Below are 16795 nucleotides of genomic sequence, written 5' to 3' on the forward strand. Positions count from 1 at the left end.
ATAATGTCTTTCGTGAAAATGATGGGAAGAAAAATTGTGCTCAGTTGTTAGAAGAAGAATGCTATAAATTGTTTGGCATAGAATCCATAAATGATGAGCATGATTGCAGTGTTTTTAGTATGAATTCTTTGAATATTCATGATGCTAATGATATGCAAAGCCATAAGCTTGGGGATGCTATGTTTGATGAAGATGATATTTTTAGTCCCCCAAGATTTGATGTGCAAATTTGTTATAATGATTGCATGCCTCCTATTTATGATGATTATATTGATGAAAGTGGGCTAGTAAAAGTGTCAACTCTAGGTAATGATCCCACTATTTTTGAGGGTGTTGAATCTTATCACAATGATGAAAGTGATTTTGGAGAGGTCATGACTTTATTTAGTGATGAATCCACTATTTCGGAAGAGATTTCAATTGACTATGAGAACAAAGTTGTTATCTATGATGATTATGGTGATGACATGTATGCTATATTGAATAATGATAACCATGAAACTTTTCATCATGATTTTAATTTTCAATCACATGATAGTTATTTTGTTGAATTTGCTCCCACTACTATTGATGAGAATAAATTTGCTTATGTGGAGAGTAATAAATTTTCTATGCTTATGGATCATGAAAAGAATGCTTTATATGATAGCTATATTGTTGAATTCATTCATGATGCTACTGAAAATTATTATGAGGGAGGAACATATGCTTGTAGGAATTGCAATAATATCAAGTTTCCTCTCCATGTGTTGAAAATCTTGAAGTTATGTTTGTTTTGCCTTCCTATGCTAGTTGATTCTTGCTCTCATGAATTGTTTGATCAGAAAATCCCTATGCATAGGAAGTGGGTTAGACTTAAATGTGCTTGTCATATGCTTCATGATGCTCTTGTTATGTTTCAATCCTTATCTTTTATGTGAGCATCATTGAAATCATCATGCCTAGCTAAAAGGCTTTAAAGAAAAGCGCTTGTTGGGAGACAACCCAACACTTTTACATACTGTTTTTGTGTGTTCACATGATTAGTCTACTATAGTAATCATGTTTTATTGCTATTGTTTCAATAAAGTGCCAAGTAAAGTCTTTGGGATAGTGTGGGTGATAGTTGACTTGAATCTGTGCAAAAACAGAAACTTTTGCGCTCAGTCCAGGAATTTTGAAAATTCACTGGAACGTGATTTTGATCTTAAATTTCTACACGTGATAGATATACAAATTCCCTACGTTGTCCTAATTTTTCAGAATGTTTGGAGTAGCAGAAGTATGGTTGGAGTACATATTACTACAAACTGTTTTGTTTTTGACAGATTCTGTTTTCAATGCATAGTTTGCTTGTTTCCTAGTTTCTATGGGTTATATTGCTCAATATAAATTGTGGAAATGATATGCTACAGTAGGCATTGTGTGGAAAAAATTATGAATCTTGTCTTTGACAGTACCAAAGTGAAATGGTTTGCTCTTTATCATACTAACCTATCTCACGAAGTTCCGTTAAGTTTTGTCTGATTGAAGTTTTCAAGTTTTGGGTGAGATGTCGATATGAGGAGAATAAGGAGTGACAAGACCCTAAGCTTGGGGATGCCCAAGGCACCCCAAGTTAATATCCAAGGAAGATCCAAGCAACTAAGCTTGGGGATGCCCCGGAAGGCATCCCCTCTTTCGTCTCCAACATTATCGGTAACCTTACTTTGAGCTACATTTTTATTCGTCACATGATATGTGTTTTGCTTGGAGCATCATTTTCTTTTGTTAGGATTTGCTTTTTGATTACTTATAATAATGTTTTGCATCTTTCTTTTCAATAAAAATGTCAAGTATAGCCTTTGCCATGCTTATTTTAAAAGTCTATATGTTGCTGTTTCAAAACAGTAAGTTTATCGTTGTTGCAAAAATTCCCTAGAAAATTCAGAATGTGATAGAATGTTGAAACTTTTTGCAAAATAAGCTCTGATAAATTTTCTACAGTGTGGTAAATTTTCATAATTTTTGGAGTTTAAGATGTATTGATACTCTTGCATTCTTTACAGACTGTACTGGTTTGGCAGATTGCCATTATATTTGCATTGTTTGCATATGTTTGCTTGTTTAATGATTCTATTTGAGGATAGAAGTATTAAATATGCATAGGCATTTAGTACGCAATGTTGAATAATAATTTTAGTGGTTTGCTACAGTAGAGAATGATAAAGTTTTTGCATTGGTTTATACTAACTTATCTCATGAGTTCTTGTTGAGTTTTGTGTGGATGAAGTTTATAAGATTTAGGGAAACCGTGATATAAAAGGAATTAAGGAGACACAAAAGCTCAAGCTTGGGGATGCCCAAGGCACCCCAAGATAATATTTCAAGAAGTCTCAAGCATCTAAGCTTGGGATGCCCCGGTAGGCATCCCACCTTTCTTCTTCAACAATTATCGGTTAGCATAAAAGTTTTTGCTTCTTCACATGATGTGTGCTATTATTGGAATGCCATTTTATTTTGTTTTTGCTTGTTGTTTTAATAAAATACATAGATCTGAAACTTTTAAATAAGAGAGAGTCCTCAAATAGCTACCTATTGACTTAACTACTCACTTGATCTTCACTTATATCTTTTTGGAGTGGCTTGTCATTTACTCTTGTGCTTCACTTATATCCTACGAGTAAATTGTTGAATGAATTGAATATCATGAGGTTGAAATTATATCATGCCTAGTGGTAGCTTCACATTGGGTTTAGAAAGTGAAATCTTTTGAGGCTCGATAATCACTATATTGGTCATACAAGCAATTGATGAATGATTAGTAGAAGGAAGAGAACTTTCACATGCAAATACACTATCTTGGGAATCTTTTGTGATTGTGAGCCCCCATCAAAATATTATATGCCAAAATTGTTGACGTTGGACAAGGAAGACAACGTAATGAATTGTGTTTGTTCATATTCACATAGAAGTTATATTGTCATAGATCCTTCAACATGTGGTGCTTGCCTCCAATCTTTGCTAGCCAAAAATTTCGCACCAAGTAGAGATACTACTTGTGCATCCAAAAAACCCTTAAACCCAAATCTTATTTTCAAGAGTCCACCATACCTCCCTAAGGATTGAGCAAGATCCTTCAAGTAAGTTGTCATCGGTGCATTAAGGAAATAAAAATTGCTTCTAAAAGTGTTAGATCATTTAGTGTAAGAGAAAATTGAGCGTTGTACGAACTTGTGATGGCAAAGAATAAAAGCGATAGACTGCATAATAAAGGTTGCTATCATAAGGGGCAATATAATGTGACGCTCTTTTGCACTAAGGGGTTGCGTATACAAACAAATAAGCGCATGGCAACCACTGCTTCCCTTTGCAAAGGGCCTATCTTTTACTTTTCAGTATTTACTTTTATGCAAAGAGTCAAAGTTTTTCTCGCTATTCCTTTTTATTTTTCTCTTTTGGCAAGCATCATGTGGTGAGGAAAGATCTAGGCACATATATCTAGCTAGTTGGATATGGGTAGCATGAGTTATTATTGTTGACATCACCCTTGAGGTGAATACGTTGGGAGGCAAAACAATAAGCCCCTATCTTTCTATGTGTCCGGTTGAAACGTTTTGCTCATGTGTATGTGGTGAGTGTTAGCAATCATAGAAGACTATATGATGGTTGGGTATGTGGAGCTCTTACTTAAACTCTGTTGAATAAGTTGGATTACAATTGCTTGGTGACTGAGAACATAGGTTGTTGAGTTTCAAGAGAATTCATTGTTTGAACCTTAACATGGGAATTGGTTGCTACTTTTAACATGATGAGTTTTATGAGAAAGAATTGCTTTTATGATGCTAGAAAAAGTGATTAAAATTGTCATTGATCAAACTTGTGCACTTTGCTAGCATTCACACTTCATAAATTATTTCTTTTATCATTTACCTACTCGAGGACGAGTAGGAATTAAGCTTGGGATGTTGATACGTCTCCAACGTATTTATAATTTATAAAGTATTCATGCCATTATATTATCATCCTTTGATGTTTTACAATCATTTTATAGCAACTTTATATCATTTTTTGGGACTAACCTATTGACCCAGTGCCCAGTGCCAGTTGCTATTTTTTGCTTGTTTTTTACATCACATGAATTCAATATCAAACGGAGTCCAAACACCACGAAAATTTTTGTGGATATTTTATGGACCAGAAGACATCCAAAGGGCCAGAGAAGCACCTGGGGCGTGCCCCGAGGGGGTCACAACCCACCAGGGTGCGCCTGGGGGCCCAGGCATGCCCAGGTGGGTTGTGCCCACCTCGGTGGCCTCCCGCACCCCTTCTTCGCCCTATAAATTCCCAAATATTCCAAAAACCCTCGAGGAGAACCTAGATCAGAAGTTCCGCCACCGCAAGGCTCTGTAGCCACCGAAAACCAATCTAGACCCCGTTCCGGCACCCTCTCGGAGGGGGGATCATCTCCGGTGGCCATCTTCATCATCCCGGCGGCCACCATGATGAGGAGGGAATAGTCCACCCTCGGGGCTGAGGGTTTGTACTAGTAGCTATGTGTTTAATCTCTCTCTCTCTCATGTTCTTGAGATGGCATGATCTTGATGTATCGCGGGCTTTGTTAATGTAGTTGGATCATATGATGTTTTCCCCTCTCTATCTTGTTGTGATGAATTGAGTTTTTCCCTTTGAGATTTCGTTGTTATCAGATTGAATACTTTTATGGATTTGAGAGCACTTGATATATGTCTTGAGAGCACCATGGATTCGTCGGATGATGACTTCTAGAACACAAGGATATTGATGAATTCATGTACAAGGAGTTCATCGATTCATCATATTTGATGACAATGATGTTGAAATGATGTTGATGGCGAGCATCCAGGAAGAAATGGAGAAGCAAGTGGAACATATGTGAACTTCTAGAGATGCATCCACTACTTTGAGATCAAAAGGTACATGTGCAACTACTCAATGATCTTTTGGAGCGTATGTAGATCCACACTAAAAATCATCGCATGTGAGTTTGAACTATGCGCTCTGAATAAATTTTATGTTTGAACCATGTATTTTCTCTAAGAATAAATTTTATTTCTGTGCGGTATTCATTGTTACCTATATCCGTATCATCAAATAATCGAGTTGCATGTGGTTGCATGGATTTGAGGTTTTGAAAGTGGGGGATGTGGTTGCACGGATGTATATTTACGGGGTGACCGGGTGCTATCCACAGACGCGTTCAGACTTGTAGGAGGACATATAGGGGTCAGATTAGTATATGATGGTTGCATATGCTCTTATTCTGCTTCACACTTGCTCTTCCATTCCTTCCTTCTCACACTAGCACCCCTCGTATGCTCCCTGGCGAAGGTTCTGCTAGAAACACGTGACTTTCACGGGTTTTGGCTAGATTTCATGGATTTTACTTACAAAGTATATTCTCCAGTCCCCTTTTTACTTTTAGGAAAATGAAAGTGCTCTTCCATTCGTATGGATAGAAAGCAAGGTTCACAATCGTGGGAAATTTAAAGAAATGGCAAAGGATTATTTGTAGTTTGGTGGATTCTTTCTTCTATTGTACCTTCTCACTTGGTTCTAGGTCTCATAAATCAATAAACACCGATACTCAACAAGTGCTCCCCTCCAATACAAAATCGGAGTAAAGCAATGGAAGAAGAAGATGAAGGCCCTGCCGAGCTTCTTTTCACGACAACACCTACTTCACATGAGCGAGACAACCAATGTAACTATATGAGGGTTGATGGTGAAATAGCCCCACTAATGGACTTGATAAGTTCGGATTCAATTGCATGATATTGATGATCACATTGCCATTTATCATGGTAGCATAACTTATCCATGAGATGCTTAAATTCTCATTTATGATGAATATGTGGAGTGGATTAGATGTGATGGAATGCTTAATAGGATACCTTATGCTAATTCAATATGTCATGCCACGCTTGATGAGCATATACCTCTGGCTATTGATGTGCTTCAGATTTTCAAAATCACATCTTTGAGATCTTTCTGTGGCACCTGTCCTATCAAGTTCAATCTAATTTCTGAGAGTAGCATAAATGACAAGTTCTTGGTTTGTGAAAGTTTCATATGTTGTAGAGGAGTTTGCAAAAGGAGCTCTACATGTCAAAATAAGTGTGAGTTTCCATGGAATGTTTGATCCTCGCATTTCCGAGTGCCAAAGATCTTGCACAACAACCTTGTATGTATCTCGCTAAGGTTAATTCCATCTAGTTAATGGTAACGAATTGGTTGCACATTTGAGTGTTGTTTCATTCTTATTGTTGGCATGATATGCCTCATGGTTGAAGGATCAACATTGGAGAGTGGCCACATCAAGTGTGAGGAGGTGCATGGCAAGTCCAACTAGGTCAATCTGTCCCGTACCATGGTGATGAAGGTTCATTTTTTAAGGATGAATGAAGGTTCAAATTTGAGGTCGACTCGTACCTTGTAAGTGCTTCATGCCAAGTGTCACACGTACATGGCTTACAATAGTGAATCCTCTCTGTTGCATGTGTCTACCTACTATTCTCGAGAATGGTATACTACTTGGTACTCCTATTGCATTTAGGTTTGAGCCAAGAGTCTAACAAGCTAAGGAGGGCTTGCACAAGGGAGTGCATACACCATCTAAGAGAGAAGCTTGAAAGACGCGGAAGAAGCGAAGCTCCAAAGAAGGAACAAGCATGTTGCATGTTAGAGGAAGATCTCCCCCTAAAGTTTTGGCAGCAAGGAAACCGCCTGACTCGTGCACCATCACCCCACCGCTTTGATGCACCGCCGCCGCCACCGCGCCACACCGCCAAGCCGCCGCCTTATTGCGCCACGCCGTGCTGCCTCTCCCGGGCCTCACTGCGGCGCAGCCACGCCGGGCCGCACCGCCGCCCATGCCGTATCTCACAGGGTAACGTCACCATTCTCATTGACTTGCGAGCACTACACCATTAGCTAGGATTGCTTAGTGAAAAATAAAAAACATATTTTAAGTGAGGAAGTTTACAGGAACTGACAAAAGTAGCTTTCAGACAACTTTCCCAAAATTATACGGTCATCCTGTAAAATCTCTTTTACGAAAAGTTTTTTACAAGAGTTGTTGGAGGTGCTCTAAGGGCATGGCCAATGCATAGCCCGAGTGTGATGCCATATAGACCACGTAGGGTCAGATGTCAGAAAAAATAGGTTCGGATGAAGCAGCTGGATCCTCTGAAGGAGGCGGGTGCTTGGGGAGAAAAAAGTGTGGTCCGCTGCATACAAAGCTAAAAAGGTTGAAATGGAGAGTAGAGATATCTATGTAGTGGAAGTCTTTATTTTTTATTCTTTGATGAAGCTCACTAGTGATAGCTTGCATTGGGGAGAAAAAAAATAAATGTAGATGCCTCAAGCTACTTTTTGTCATGAGACATCTGTATTCATATGCCACCATTGTATACATGTCCTAACACTAGCAAGTTTACGGGCACCGACGACAGCCACTTCTACGAAAAGTTTTTTACGGCAGTTGTTGGAGGTGCTCTCTAAGAGCATCTCTAGCAGACTCCGTATAACGTCGTGACCCGCAAAATAACCGTCAAAATACGGGTCGGCACAGAAAATTCTGCTCGAGCAGACCTCGCAAATGGGTCCGACCCGTAAAAGTTTTTGCGGGGTGCGGCAAAAGTTCGCTCTCAACATTTAGATTCACGGAGTGGGAAGCCGACCCGAGCTCACCCCCCTATCCGCAGTGAGATTTAGCGCGAGGGAAATTTCCGCGCGGCTGTTCCCGCTCCCGCCACCCCTCCTCGGCCGTCACTGTCCCGCCACCGCGCGCTCCGGTCCATCTTCCCCGCCATTCTTCGCCGCCATGGAAGCCTCCCAGTCGTCCCCCGTCACCGTGGAGGTCGCGCACGCGCAATCCCCTCCGGAGGATCTCGTCGCCGGCCATGTCGCCCCCGCCGTCGCCCAAGGCACCAACGCGCCTGCCCGCAAGCTGCAGGGCAACGTTGTCGTGTAGGGCGGCAATCCGGCTGGCCCCGCCGGAAAGGCACGCGCGCCGGGCGCTGCCGCCGCTGCGCGATCTGCCCGGCCGCCGGCGGAGAAGGTGAACAAGGTTTCGGGCGTGAAGCGGAAGAAGGTTCCTACGAAAAGGCCGGCACCTTCGTCCACTCCCCCCGCCCCGGCGAGATGTTGCCCGACGATGCCGTCCAACGGCGGTGCTTCCACCGCAGGCGAGGTGTTCGATGAAATGGCCGGAAGGTATGCATCTTCGATCCCTTGTTCTGCGAATATCCTTTTTTACGGGTCCGTTTTGCGGGGTCTGACTTTGCCCTCGCCCGCGCCGGCCCGCAAAGCCGTTTTTCTGCGAACTGTAAACACGTTTTACGGGTCAGCGTTATATAGTGTCTGCTAGAGATGCTCTAACAGTAGGCAAGTTTGCAGGCACCGGCAACAGACGGAGGCATGGACACGTTGTGAGGGTGATTGGGCGAAACATCACGGCTCTCTCAACACAATTCATCGTTAACCTTAGGAAAAGTTCACAAGGATTCTATTCGCTTCTGTAGTTAAACTGTTTCCCCTAAAACTCCAGCGAAATTCTCGTGACTTCTCATGCACCCCAAATGGCACAGTAACCTTAATCTGTAGTCAAAACAATGAAAACATGCACGGTAAAGTTGCCTACCCACCTCGACGGCCTGCCGATCCTCTAATCTAACACAAGTTAGCAGTACTGATTAGTATACTAAGCACGACCTACGACCGTCTGGTCATTTCTCCATCGCATTCTGAGCAGGCGGCGGCCTCTGAAAGGAGAAACTATCACGGTGTTCCGGCGTCGCGGCGTCCACGTCCACGTCCACGCGGACCTCCGAGTCCAGGCTCCTCTGCTTCGTGGGCGGGATCAGGTACCTCGTCTGCGCCTCGGCATCCGTGTCGGAGCAGTCCGAGTCGGAGAGCGCTCTGGTGGCGCCGACGTGCGCTATGGTCTTGTAGCGGTGGAGGTGCCGGTTCGCCACCGGCGCCGCCTCGGCGACGAACTGGCACTGGCTAAGCCGGCCTGCCTCGGTCGTGTCCGTGGTTGGCGTCTCTGAGGAGGCATGCGATGACCCCTTCTGCTGCTGTTGCTGCTGCTGCTTCTTCTTCACCGTCTTGTGCCACTTCTTCAGGGCCTTCGACGTCTGCTCGTCGAAGATGGTTCGCTTCATCGAAGATCCCATCTGGAGAATAATTGTTCCTCCGTTAGTCGTCAAATTTACGGGTAAAATGCTTTGACCGTTTGATGATCGAAGTTAGTGTCAGTAGAAACTGAAGTTGGATAGTTACTGAACATTGGCGAGCAGTGTGAGTAGGTACCTGAGATACAAGGGCATGGAGTGGAAGCGTGATGTAGCTGCACACAAATTGGACGACACCCCTACACATATGAGTAGGAGCAGACACTGTTAGTATGATTGAGGAATAAATCAGTTTGAAGATACAGTATTGATACTCGCCCAAGGCAGATTCTTGCAATGATAAACTCAAAGTTGTCATGGAAACAGGACCTCAAGCCGAATTCGTACTGCACGAGAGTTAACAGTTATAATCAAAAGAGTACTGACAGAGTAGTACCATAAAAAATGATTCCAAATGTCAATAGTAGTCTTACCCAAATCCAAAAGAAATAAGTAATCTCAAATGCATTCTGCAAGAATGAAGAACAGCTATTAGAAATTTTGGCAGCGCTGTCCATGAAACTTGATTCCAAAGTGCATGCAGAAGGCTAGGGATTGAATTATTATATGACAATGAAACAAGTATGCTCTAGTTACAACTGTTCTTTTCATCCCGGCAACTATGTGAGTTCAAGTTCAGTTTACCACAGTTAACAAGAAACAATTCTGCAGGGAACCATTACTACAGTACTAATGTACACAATTCAGGTCTAAATGCAGATCCGTCTTTTCAAAATAATTCAGTCCGGTCGACAAACTGACCTGGAATAATGCAAAATGGATAAGGTGAAGAACCATATGAGGCTTTCCGAACCAAAAATGTTCATCACTGAGTTTCACCACTGGCATTCCTTGAATAACTGTGTGTTTTTCTGTAATTTCAACAGCCATCCTTGCAATTATAGCCTGCAGCTTTGTTCCAATAGCTAAAATCACCTAGACATACAGAAGCATGGTTAGGAACTTGGCAACATGAATATAAAACACGCTACAGTGAAAGGTATAATAGTAAGAACTTACTACAAGGGGAATTGTGGAGAACCAGAACAAGTTATGCCACCCTGAAGAATGAATATTTCGAATTAAAAAATACCATATTTTCACAGAATGCATCCCAAATATCCCTGTGTCCTAGAAATTATAACGTGCCAAATTGCACAGGAACTCCAAAAAAAGAAATATATAACTCACCATGAACATTGAAGAGCATAACAGCCAGAGCAGAGGCCCATAAAGGTGGACTAATGAAACAATGATGTGACAAATGAGTCATTCAGTTATTAGGAAGAAAATAAGGATGGTTCGTAGGCTTCCTTACCTAATGCCGACAACTGTCTTGAAATCATCCTGCAAAGATCTCTTAATGTACTTTCGAAAATTGAACCTAGTCCCTGGGGATAAATGAGCCTATGCAAAGATAAATCATCAGTGTTGGCTAAAAACAGGAAATTACTGGAGATATGAAGCTACTCACAGCAATGAATCCGTGCCGCAAAGTCAGGTAGTCTGTCCTCCGAACAGATCTGAAAAACTGCCTAAAGAAGCTCACCTGCATAAAATCAAAGCATAACAAGCTCCTCAGCTAAAGCACTTCTAGATACATTATGCGGGAAAAAACTAATGAGGATGCTTTAAACTTTATTTAGAGTTTAACACCTGTTCGGTGTGGCCTATGGTTCTATTATAAGAAAAACACTATATGATCTTGGAAAACCATTGAGCTCCTATTCAGTAATTTATAGCGGGAATAGCTAACCAATGAGTATAAACATATTGGAACTGGAGTCCCCCTGTTGGAAAAAAATCAGTATAAACCTTTGATAGTTAATATTCAAGAGAAATGTAGAATGGTAAATACTAATTTGTTTTCTGCGGTAAGTACTAATTGATATTTGATATTCAGTAGAAATGTGGAATGGTCAACCCTAACTGATATTTGATATTCAGTAGAAATGTACTCCCTAAAATTCCACCATGTAAGGTGCATTTCTTTTAATTCCTCGTAATTCCGTCTTTAGCCTCCAAAAAAAGGAAAGGATCTCTCCTCCGATTGCATGTATCTCTCATTATAGAGAAGAAAAGGAAAGTATCTCTCCCCCGATTGAGTGTATCTTTTCCTTTCCAAGCCTAAATGATTTACTTGCCGTTAATCAATGATTTAGTCAAGGTTAATTTCGTCCAAACTTGTGTAAAATTATGTGCCTTGGTCACCGTGCCAAAAAATTTACACCTTACAAAAAGGAATGAAGGGAGTAGATATTAAGGAATAATTATGCCTGAGCCAGATATATTCAAAGCTTCAGGTCGTATATTAATTTGGGAACTTAAATTTGCAATTTACTCTGAAAATTCGACACATTATGCTACTTCATAACCATCGTTGGGAGGAGCCGTGAGAGAACTTACGACATAGAGCATAATTGTGCTTTTGCTCCAACAGCTTGCGTGCTGCCTCACGAAAGAAGTCTGGTGAGTGAGCCGGAATTTCGATGGGTCTGAAAAGTAAAATATCAACAATGGGTACCAACAGATTAAAAAAGAAGCCTCACAAGAGACTACAAATAAGCTGATTAAAAGGTATCAGCTTGATTCTATTTTTAGCATAGACAAACTGAACATTGCATGGTACGCTGCTTACGCATTTCAGTTAAAGCATATGAAACAATATCTAATCAATGTAGACACTACCAGCTGAAAATTCATAGGTGATGGAGGAAGTGTCCTTTTCCCACTCCTTCCATATCCGCGTCTGCGTAGAAAATTTAAGAGTTATTTCAAGCTTGTATTGCTCACGTACACTAACTAGTACTCCCTCCGTCTCGATACATGAAATCCTTGAATACTTTTGGAAATTCAGAACAGGCACCTGTATGTTGCCCGAGGAGTAGAGACCTTACCTTTGCTCTGCCCAGGGACATTGTAATGGCACTGAACGTTACATGGAAGACGGCCAGGAAGAACACAAAGATATGTAGCTGGTGTAACCCATCGGTTGAAACGAGTGACACCATACCCTGAAATGGCATTGGGATTCCGAGAATAAAAACAAACATTTTTGGAATGACCAAACCATTTTTGAAGATAATACGAACAGATAAAATAAAATAAAATAAAATAAAGAGAATATCAATCTCGATACCCTGACCCCCAATCACTGGTATCCAAATCTTCAATGTGATACACCTTGCTACAACACAATGTAAACCTCGCAGTTGGCAGTAGTCAACTCACTTTGGGGCATGAGAAGTTGGCCGGCTCTTCAGACAGGTGCCGTCGGCCGTGGCCCTCTCCGTGTTCCGAGCTCCTGGAGAGCTTGCAGGGCAGCATGGTGTGGGCGGCCCCCGCCGGGATGCAGATGCGCGATATGTACCTCGCCGTGACAGTCAGCAGCAGCGAGATGAACCCCAGAGTCATGAGCTCTGCACATGGCAAGCATCAACGCCCATCAAATTCCCCTTCAGACGGACGATCGGTGCAGGCGCCGCAGATTACGCGCGGAAGGGAACAAGGCGAAAATTTGGGGGTTGGGGACGGGCGCGTCGCAAAATGTACCGGATTTAACCTTCTCCAGGGCGTCGAACAGCGCCTTCTTCTTCCTCTTGCTGAACCACTGCAGGCAAGGCACCGCCGCGCCCAAGAATGGTGAGTGGGGATGTATTGAGCGGGTTCGGAGAGATGGGAAACGGAGGGAAGGGGGCTTGGCGGCGTACCTGGCCGAGGTGGTGGAGGATGCCTTCGAGGAGGATGGAGACGGCGACGATGACGGCGCAGACGGCGACCACGGCCCACGTCGGCGTCTGGTCCAGCGCCCGCGCCCCCTCCCCGCCTTCGCCGCCGGCCATGCCCGATCTGCTCCTCTGCCCTCCGGCTCCGGGGCCTGTGCTTGCAGCCGCGTTAATGGCTGTACCTAAACCCTCACAGTGAAGTGTGTTACTCTGAGGTCTGAACGGAGCAGGTGGGGCGCCGGCCGCTGCTCTGATATAGTAGTAGTAACTTCGCCAGAAGACAAGCTGCGTTTTTTTTAATTGAATGAAGGGACAAAGTTCAAACGACGACCTGGGTCAGAAAGCCAGGGCCTTGGCTCAGTGGTTGGGCAATGCGGTTGTGCAGCCTAACGACCCGAGTTTAATTCCTAGAATTGACACGTGATGCACAGGTGTTTTTCCCCATTTATTGAGGATCAAGTGTGATGTGTGGCGGAACCACTCATCAAAAAATATCTTGATACTCATTTAAAAAATTCTGAGGACCATGTTTATCTTGGTACTCATACTAAAATGGCCGTATGCATCCCTAGTTGGTGCAGAGGCCGGGGAAGTGAAATTCTCCCCCTTTTTAAGGAATTTCTTCATCCTACCAAAAGAGTTCCTGGATGAGGGCGACGGGGCGGGCGAAAGAGCGGACGCCCGTGCGCGAGGCCGCGACGGCGCCGGCCGCTGCCGGTGATCAACGGCGCGTTGGCGGGCGGTTTTGGGCGCTAGCCGATTCCGACGACGACGACGCGGACGACGATGGGGATGCGTCCCCGGCGGAGTCGCCGCCCTCACCGACACCTTCGGATCTTATTTGTGAATTTTTTCACTCAGGTTATAACGAGGATGAAGTAGCAACGACGTTTGATCGAGTACTCCCATCGGACGATCCGGCGCGCATCGGTCTTCACGCGGGCGAGAGGAACGAGATGATCCGACGGGTTGTTCATCGGAGGACGGCGGCGTTGGCGCTCAGACCTTGGAAGGGTCCCTTACCTAAGGTGAGTCTTCTGAATCTTACGCTTTTCGATTTGATTAGACCGGAGTCGTGGATTACTGTAAAGAAGAGGAAGCACGCGAGGCGGATCGACCATCGACAGGCACCGGCGGCCCCTGTGTTGGCCGTGCCGGCGACCGGGATCTCGGAGATGAGATCGATGCGTTTGAAACGCTTACTGGGCTGCGCTGGGCCGGCTCGGAAGGAGCCGGGGCCATGAGGAGATGGGCCAGGGTCAGATGGGTATGAGGCCCATGCTGTACCGGACCAGACTCCTGCCCGTATTGATTTCGCATGCACGTACGCAGACGATCGAACTGCTTTTCCTCGAGCGTCGTCTCCTGCTCGTTTTAGGGTTCATAGGCGCGGCACCCGTGGATTCCCGGCGTGTGGTGATCGTCGGGCAAGGAGGATCCGGCCTCTCCTGGGCATGGCCGGACGCGGTTCTGCGGCGCAGCCGCCTCCCAAGAAGATGGCCTCCTTTGCTCCTGCTGGACGGGGTGGGGCGGCTCCGCCGCCGGCGGCGGGCGCTGGGCGTGGAGGCCTTGCGCCGCTTGGCCAGAGGCCGCCGGCGGGCGGGGGTGTGCCGCTGGGTAACCCGGGCCGTGGCAGTAGCCACTTGGCTGTGCGGCCGCCGGGGCAACTGCCCGTGCAAACGCCGGCTGGTAGGGGCGGGCTGAGGCCTCCGGCGCCGGGTGCGGTGCCCGCCGCTCAGCCGGCTGCGAGTCGTGGTGGACCTCGGCCCCTTGCGCCGGCCGGTGTGGATGCTGCTGGCCGGAGCGGTGCTGCTCCTGGGGGTGCGCCGACGCCTACGGGCGGTCAGCCTCGGGCAGCGCCTTCGCCTCACGCCGCGAGGCCAGTTCAGAACCGGTCGGGACAGACGCAGAATAGGCAGAATTCTATCGCTAATGAGTCGCATGCTCCGCCCCAAGGCCAGTGGGGAGACGATGGTTATGATGCGTATGGAGATGGACAACATCGTGGTTCCTCTTCCACGGGAGGAGGTCGTGGTTACGCCTGGCAGAGTGACGGGTCTACTGAGAGACCGTTCCTTGGTCCTCCAGGTGGATTTGTAAAAGGAGCCTCAGGTCCGGACAACCGCCAGAGAGGTGGCTACCGCGGACATCGTGGTGGTCGGGGTGCTGGCCGTGGGAGGTATCGCCGACAGCCTCCGCCCCCGGCCGTTGTTGACCATGCGGCGGCAGTAGTGGAGACCGATCACGCTTAGTCTACGGATCTCACTACCCAGGCGATGGATGTGGTGACGACCCTGGCCAATGTTGAGGTCCCTGCGTCTGGGACGGTGGCTGAGGTTGCTGACAGGTCTGATACTGAGAGGGCGGCCAAATGGGCGCGTAAGAAAGAAAGGATGCTTTGCTACCGTTGTGGTGAGAAGGGCCACTTCATTGCTGAGTGCGTGGCGGAGCTGTGTGAGTCGTGTGGCAAGCCAGCACATGCATCGGGGGATTGCCCGTTTTTGCGTGACCAGGCTCTGACAATATATGGAGTATATTGTGCGGAGCTGATGTTCTTTGCGTCCCCGGCCGCGAGAGAGATTCCGGAGGAGACACAGAGCTTGACCACCGGGATTGTGAAAGCGACACAGGGTGAGGTAACTGAGGCTCAGATTGTGCGGAGGCTTCAGGAGCTGGCACCGGGTGATTTCCAATGGGAGTTGGTTAGTCTCGAGGACAATGTCTTCAGGGTGGATTTCCCCACTATGGATGATTTGCAGAGACTGCTGAGCTTCGGTCTGTGTAGAGTTCCTGGCACTAAGTGCATCCTGGAGTTTCACGAGTGGAAGAAGGTGGAGCCTAAGGGAAAACCACTTACGCAGGTCTGGTTGAGGTTTTTGGGGGCCCCCTCCAAACCGTTGCAGGATGTTCGTGTTGTGGCCAACATGGGTATTATGGTTGGGAAAAGGGAAAAAGTAGATATGGCCTTTACCCGAGCTAATGGAGTGGCCCGGCTTCTAGTAAGCGTTCTGGACATTGAGTTTGTACCTGATAAGGTCAACTGGACTTATAGGGGAGAGGTTTTCCCGCTCGAGATTGAGTTTGAGGACACTGATCTGTTTGCTGAGGCCATTAATGGGAATGCTGTGGATATGCACGAGGGGGACGACAGTGCGGGAGCCAGGGGCACCGACTGATGAGTCGACGAGGGAGGGGTCTAACGGTTCTGGCCCTGATGCTCAGTTACCCGGGGTTGGGTCCGGGGTCGAGCCGGCACCTTCACCATCGGTGCCTATGACTTCGCTGAGGTTTGGGTCCTTCGAGCCAGCCTCTGCCCCTCCCAGACTTTGGAGCGACAGGGTGGTTTCTGATGATGTGTTTGAGCATACGCTCCCTTTGTTGGAGTTCGAGAGAGCTGGCGGGTCCTTGGCTGGACTTTTGGTGACGGCATCGTCGCCGAGGACTTTGGTTGGAGTTGGGGACGTTGAGCCTGTGGTTGCTTCTACTCCCCTTGCTTCACCTGTGGTCGAGGTTCCGGAGATGATGTCTTTGCCCGAGTTGGGGCTTGGGGGAGGGGAGTCGGGGCAGGTGGCCTCGACAACTCCCATCCCTTTTTCGTTGCCGGTGATGCCCGTCTTGGAGGCGTCGGCAGGTGCTGCGCGAGGTGGTCCGAGGCAGGTGGCCTCAGCTATCTCGTCCCCGGTGACGGCGACGGCGTCCGCGCCTCCAGTGGCGCTGGGGGGGAGGGTTCGGGGCAGGTGGCCCTGGCTCCTCCTTCTTCTGCGGCGGTCAGGAGGACCGCCTCTCCGACGACGCCGGCGCGCTACTCGACGCCGAGGGGTGGGGCGGGAGGAGGGCTCGGGCAGGCGGCCCACGCCCCTCTATCTCCAGACTCACCCGCGACTCAGGGCCTCGGTG

General features: G+C 46.4%; 1 protein-coding gene across 1 annotated transcript; it reads right to left on the reverse strand.

Moving 5' to 3' along the window:
- Positions 1–8458: 8458 nt before the first annotated feature.
- Positions 8459–13153, reverse strand: LOC109756268 (MLO-like protein 9). Its single transcript, XM_020315124.4, has 15 exons — positions 12884–13153; positions 12726–12783; positions 12405–12592; positions 12071–12187; positions 11862–11922; positions 11580–11668; positions 10648–10722; positions 10492–10580; positions 10365–10414; positions 10194–10234; positions 9936–10109; positions 9608–9643; positions 9453–9520; positions 9313–9373; positions 8459–9176 (listed from the first exon to the last, which is right to left on the reverse strand). Exons 1-15 carry the CDS (start codon positions 13013–13015, stop codon positions 8727–8729), a joined length of 1689 nt encoding a protein of 562 aa, XP_020170713.1. The 5' UTR covers positions 13016–13153; the 3' UTR covers positions 8459–8726.
- Between the last annotated feature and the right edge of the window lie 3642 nt (positions 13154–16795).

The sequence above is a fragment of the Aegilops tauschii genome, chromosome 1 (assembly GCF_002575655.3).
Source record: "Aegilops tauschii subsp. strangulata cultivar AL8/78 chromosome 1, Aet v6.0, whole genome shotgun sequence".
Classification (NCBI taxonomy): domain Eukaryota; kingdom Viridiplantae; phylum Streptophyta; class Magnoliopsida; order Poales; family Poaceae; genus Aegilops; species Aegilops tauschii.

Coding starts and splice junctions, on each gene's coding strand:
- LOC109756268 (XM_020315124.4), bottom strand. CDS start 13,015: ATGGCCGGCGGCGAAGGCGGGGAGGGGGCGCGGGCGCTGGACCAGACG. Junction 12,784..12,883: donor TCCTCCACCACCTCGGCCAG/GTACGCCGCCAA, acceptor CCTTGCCTGCAG/TGGTTCAGCAAGAGGAAGAA. Junction 9,177..9,312: donor TCCATGCCCTTGTATCTCAG/GTACCTACTCAC, acceptor ATTATTCTCCAG/ATGGGATCTTCGATGAAGCG.